This window comes from Telopea speciosissima, chromosome 7 (genome assembly GCF_018873765.1).
Source record: "Telopea speciosissima isolate NSW1024214 ecotype Mountain lineage chromosome 7, Tspe_v1, whole genome shotgun sequence".
Taxonomy (NCBI): domain Eukaryota; kingdom Viridiplantae; phylum Streptophyta; class Magnoliopsida; order Proteales; family Proteaceae; genus Telopea; species Telopea speciosissima.
In genome coordinates, this window is record NC_057922.1 from 53931433 (window position 1) to 53938011 (window position 6579).

Here is a 6579-nt window from a genome sequence, read left to right on the forward strand (position 1 = left end):
TTGAATTGATTTCAATATTAGTGAGCAAATTTATAATTGTAAGGGAAATTGTTACAAATCAATGAATATGACGTTATGAAAATAGGAAAATTGATTTGTAACAATGCTTCTTCCATTGATCATCTTTTTAAGTGTGGGGCTAATGAAATATTTTATATAGTTGAAAAGAGAAAGAGAAGAACATAGGCACAAACTGAACCTAACTTGTTTGAAAAAACCTGGTCGATCCAAATCGTTTTCATAAATCGAATCCGACACGAAATCAAATCGCACCAAAACCGAAACTGAGCCAAAATCGAAAAGTCTTTATTGGTTCGATTTTGATTTCCCTAAAATCTCACACTGAAATCGAAAAAATAGAATCAAATCCAAACCAAACCGATCGATTGACACCCCTATCAATACCTACACAATTGATTGTATCGATGGCTATGATAAACCGATACAATCATACAACCCATATATTTCAATATGGGTGGGGGAGAAGTTGAGATATATACAATCTCAAAAAGTATAAAGGACATTTGGGAGGATTTGTGACTTAGAAGTCAAACAGGATTCTTTTACTAATAATAAGATCTGATTGATCTGTCAAAAGAATTCCCATTAAAACCCGTCGCTTCCTTAAGATGGAGAATTCAGGGTTTAAAACGTCAAACCCCTTTCCTCTCTCTCTTCTCTCCCGCGCCTTCTTTCTTAATTTTCGCTCTTCTTCTGCTGCTCTGTTTTCGTCTCCGCGTCCCCTGTTTGTGTTTTTTTTATCGGATCCTCTCTGTCTTTTGCAAACAAAACTGATCTGAAAATAACTCTTTTCTGTTTGATTAACAGAAATATATAAAGAAAGAAGTTCTTGAGATTAACAAAAAACATCATGGTTCAGGGACCTGCATCTCAGAAGATTCACTTTTGTTTCGATGAAAAAGAGTCTGAAACTGATCCCAAGCGTATCAAACTCATGGGTTCTAATGAAGAGGTGGGTTCAGATTGAGAAAAGATGATTCTTCTTGGGTTTTATGTTTCTGGGTTTAATTCGGAATTTGATAATTTTTGCAGGTTGGAGAAGAAAATGTATCCGGAAAAACTAGTCTTCTGGGATTGACGTTAAGGAAAACTCCATCTTTTCTAGACCTTATAGAGATGAAACTGTCTCAGGGAAGGAATCTTAGACAAAGCGATGGAAATTCCGATAAGAGCAGGGCAGGGAGCGAAGAGTTTTCTGTTCAACCTATTGCAGAGAAGAGTACGGCGGGGAGCGAAGAGGTTTCTGCACAACCCATTACTGAGAAGCATAAAGCTGCGAATTTTCCTGCAAATTTGCTTCGAATCGGTACCTGGGAAAGAGTTACTATATACGAAGGCGATTTGGTTGCTAAGTGTTATTATGCAAAACGTAAATTGGTTTGGGAAGTGTTGGAACGTGGATTAAAGAGTAAGATTGAGATTCAATGGTCAGATATTTCTGCCATTAGAGCAATCTTTCAAAAGAACAGAGCTGACATTCTTGAAATTGAGGTTAATTCTTTGCTCTGTTCTTCTGTTCTTCTTTATTTTATGTGGAGAAAGAACAAAATAATAACAATTAAGAAGGTATTTGTTTTGTGTACAGTTATGCCGTGCACCAATGTTCTTCAGAGAATCGAATCCTCAACCCAGAAAGCACACTCTTTGGCAAACTGCTCCGGATTTCACTGGAGGTCAAGCACCAATTTACAGGTAACCTCTAAAGACACCACGGAATGTCAACATCTCTGTTTCAAGCTTTTCCTTTTTCTCTATCCCTTTTAGTGTTTAAACCAAATTTGAATTAAACTTTAGTACTTTAAACTCGTTAAAGTTACTAGTTTAATATTCCTTTTTTTCTGTTTGTTTGGGTAGAAACTAGTTTAATCTTTTCCATGGACTAATAAATGTTATTTTAGGTTTCGGAAAATACTAAAACCTAAGGGGGTATTTACAAACCCATAGGGAAATGGGATTATTCCATTTCGGTGTCTGTGATTATGAGCGACAGGAAAATTCCTTGTGCTCGTTTTGCAAGAAATTTTTATGGGTCCTCGTCCCCCTAAACTATTCAGTTCAATTCTCAAACAATATAAAGTTTTTAACCCAAAAACTTAGTTATAGAAGGCCAACTACAAAGACATCCAAGGTTTCAAAGTTTCTAACATACGAATATTTTCAACAACATAATACCTAATTTTGAAAGTGGAAAGTTGAAGATAAGAACTCTTAAGCATGATAAGAAAAATAATTATGTTAAAAGAGATAAAAGAAACATATTTAGTGATGGAAAGTTAGGATTGAGAAAAACTGACAAAGAAGTTTATAGGCTTTCCTCTTTTTCTTTGGGGGTAAACAAGAAGGTCAATATCTAGTTGCCTAATAATTAATAGGTCAAATGTTCTCTCTGTTGGGGGCACAGGCTGCGCCCAAACACATGGGGAGTGGGTAAAATGATCACCCTGCCCCCTTGAATGGTAGAAATACCCACCCCATGTATTTTGATGCAGCCTGCGCTGCGGCATAGAGAACATCACCTCTAATTAATAAGTGTAATATCTCCTTCCAGGGAGCGAAGGGTGCGCTCGCATCTCCTGCTCTCCATCTCTCTCCTCCTATGGTAAGCAAAATAATTATGTCAAAAGGCTTTCCTCTTTTCTTTTTCTTTTTTTTGGGTAAACAATAAAGTCAATATCTAGCTCTCTAATATTCAACAAGGGTAACATGACTAACATCTCCTGTCGGGAGCAAAGGATGCACTAGCGTTTCTTTGCTAGGTGTCAACCTCTCAACCCCGAACTGCACCGCACTCGGCGATCAAGGAATTGGAGAGGATTCCATCTCTCTATCCTATGATAAGAAAAATAATTATGTCAAAGAGAGAAGCTACCGCACCCTCCGCTCTCGGGAAAGAAACATTAGCTGTAACTAACAATATAGACCGCACAAAATTGACAATTTGAATCAAAGATTCACCTTTATACCATAGATTATTAAGAATAAGGAACTTTTTTTTGACCAATAACTTGGATCTGTAAATGGTCTTCTATCACTCAATTTGATGTTTGTATTTTCTCTTGATAGCAAGTAGCTAATCTTCTTATACTTGTATCTGATGTTCTCTCTTTTAGGAGGCACTATGTTCAATTCCCTGAAGGAACCCTTGAGAAACACTATGAGAAGCTCTTGCAATGTGACAACCGGTTGTTGATGTTGAGCAAGAAGCCTTTCCCAACATTAAACTCTCCATACTTCTACTCAAATCTTTATGGTTACCCAGACTTCTCTTTCGGTATCAATGGTGGCCATCGCCTATTTTCACAGTTTCCCCACTTGAGTATTCCTAGGACTAATGCAATGCTTCTCCATCAAATTCAGAATTTTGATACAATCACACCTTCCTTCACTGTCAATGATTCAACTTCCCCCATGTCAGGTAAATTTTTTTTCTTATGATCATATAAGGCTGTGCTTGGTTTGCAATTTCGGAATAGATTTTGGGTCTAAAATGCATTCTGATAATGGCATTCATTGTGGTAATTCAGTTATGGACTTTCCTCACATCAAAGAGAATGGGAGTAGTTACAATAGGCAACAATATCATCAAAGGGCTCAATGGGTTCAAGGCATAAGCAATGACCAAAATCTCTATTTCAAAAAGGGAGGAGGGGTTGGAGAACTTCCATTGATGGTTTCCACTAGGCAAGATAGTTCTCTCATTTCTCAACAGCAAGTTTATCATCATCATCATCAATTGCCTTGTGGAAGTCAATCTTCGAACAATTTATTATTAAACGAGATTGCGGAGCAGTTGCTAAACGATCCATTTGCGTCAGTATCATCTGATGAACAAAGAGTTTTAGCCAAGGTGAAGTCTATGGGTAACCTCATTGACACTTCAAAGGAATCAATTCCAACATCAGGGAATGCCAACCCTAATTCAATTAATTTTGATATTTCTGATTCGAATTCCAAAGCATATGGAGGAGGGGAAGATTATAGGATGAATAATCACATTATGCTTAGAAATATGGAACAATCAATTGGAGGGAGTGAAACCTTACGTCCACAGCCACTGAATTTTTTCCCTACTCATCAAGGTTCTAATGAAAATCCATCAATGAATCTTGCAAGATGCCCTTCATTTCCATACTTCTTTGTGGATCCTACACTGGAAGATGCTACATCTGTTGGTCCTGCAGCAAATGAAGTGAACCAAAAATGGTTATGAGATTTTATGGTTAATGGACTTGTAATTTTTTTTTGTTGCTTTTTTCCCCCTTTCTTGGGATGCATAAGTAGATTACTACCATCATTTTGTAGAAATTGAAAGCTAGAAATTTGATCTTTAGTGACAACCTAAGGTTGCTGAATTTCTATAAAGTTGAAGGAAAAAAAGAGAGAGAGAGAGAGAGATGACTCTTCAAATGGAATTGGGGCCGAATTTGGCGAAGAGATTCTCTCTTCGCCTTAGGAGGCCGAAGTTTGCCTAGCTATGTCTCTGTCTCAGCCCACTAAGGAGATGATGGGCTTATGTCTTAAGCACAGGGAAGACCTAAAAGCTTCTTACTCCAGACCTGAACTTGCACTTGAAGAGGTAAAATTTTTGGTGAGTTACGCGCCATTTATTTCTGCCATTCTCCTCTAAATAAATAGTGAATGTTTGATTGATAATTTGATATAAATGAGTAGTATAGTATGACAATAATATGCTCAATTAAGGCCTGATTTAGTATGTTTTCTATTTTCATGGGGTGATTCCTATTTCGGAAATTGTTTGATATGATTTTTACACCTCTTTTTTTTGTTTGTTGGGGGGGAGGGGTGGTTTAAGTTTTGGGAAGCAGTTTTCTGTACGGGAGTGTGGCCTACGCCAGCACTCCCATGTGTCTATCTCTCTCCTCCTTAAAACAAGGGGGCAGAGGTGTCTTTTCACATAGGGAGGAGAGAGATAGACTCATGGGAGTGCTGGTGTAGGCCACACTCCTGGACAGAGAATTTTTTCCCTTAAGTTTTTTACACCTTATTTGAGTGAAATAGAAATTCTGAAATAGCATAGTTTCAAAATTTCTATTTCATTTGATATTACTCTTGCTATTTAATGAGCACATGGTTAATTTGATGGGCAACGTAGTAATTTCGTGTTAAAATAAAAACTTCACCCTTCTTCTTCTCTTTTAATGGTCTCATCACCACCACACGCACCACTTCCACACCACAACCACCACCCTTCCCAAACAAATATAAGAATTTATTCTCAAAAATTGAACTACCAATTGAATTTTTTTTATTCTTTAAATATTTTATATTGATACAACCAAAACAATTTCAATTTCTTGACCAAAAATCTATTTGTTGACTATTTCATGAATTCATTTCGAAATTAAAATAGAAATCAACCATACCAAATCTATCCTTAAAGTTTGAGTACTATCTTGTAATAGCTTTGTTGGCAAATATTTTTATTCTATTTGTGTATTAATAATCATCATATGTTTGTGGGACCTTCCTTTCGCCCACGGTGAAGAGAGAACCTCTTATGCCACAATATCTAAGTGTTGGATTGGACTAAGGAAGGATTTCTTTTACCAAGATCAATAGGGGGTGGGTGTATAACGATAAAATTGGCCCACTCAATCATGGGATTATGTTATGGTGGATTAAGAGAGAATCTCTTAAACCACAAAATTTGAGTGTAGCTGATGTCGAGATTAGGGACCAAGGAGGGGTACTATCAAGTTTCAACTACGTATGATAGGGGATGTGAGTTTATTGATGAAACTAACCCTTTAGAAATCCAATCATGAGGTGACATCATGGTGAAAGAATATATTTATGGTAGCCAAAAAAGGGAAAGGGAATGCTACGTGGGCACATGCGGTATGCTGCCCCTGCGCCCAGACACAGGGGTGCGCAAAATGACCACCGCACCCGCATAGAAAAGTGGAAAATCCCAAAGGTGTGGCGGTCATTTTGCGTGCCCTTATTTTTGGGAACATGGGCAGTGCACTACACGTGCCTAGATAGTATTCTTTCGCCCGCGAAAAAAAATTATCTTTTTTTGTATTAGACACATAAATTTGGACAAAATAGGTCAAGGCAGTCAATAGTAAGAGTGTCAATTGGGACGGTTCCCGGTACCTGAGACGGTACGGTACCGGTACCGGTACCAAAAGTGTCAATCCCAGTACTGTTCCATTTACTTAACGGGACCAAACCTAGATCCCAATCCTGATTACTAGCGGGATGGGACGATACCGATTCCTAAACAGTTCTAGACACTGTAGAAAAAGGAAGAAGTTTAATTGTTCGTAATGGAAAAATCCGATTGTGTTTTCCTCTTTGATTTTTCAAACAAAACCTTATTATCACACATGTCACTGTCACATGATACTACTAAGTGGAAAAAAGAAAAACCTGGTACATGAAGTTGCTTGCAGGAAGAGAGAGTAGCACTGAACCAGAATTTTGAGGGGCGAGACTTCAAGAGCTGCGGCTGTTCACTTGTTCCTTTTCGTATTTACAACGTAATTAATGAAACCCTAATGCATCATAAATATAATTCTTATACCCTATTTT

General features: G+C 37.5%; 1 protein-coding gene across 1 annotated transcript; it reads left to right on the plus strand.

Moving 5' to 3' along the window:
* Positions 1–1233: 1233 nt before the first annotated feature.
* LOC122668687 lies at positions 1234–4231 on the plus strand (the record flags this gene model as incomplete). Its single annotated transcript, XM_043865223.1, has 4 exons — positions 1234–1512; positions 1607–1713; positions 3132–3436; positions 3546–4231. Coding segments are annotated over 4 exons (1377 nt in total), but the record flags the coding sequence as incomplete, so codon positions are not given.
* Between the last annotated feature and the right edge of the window lie 2348 nt (positions 4232–6579).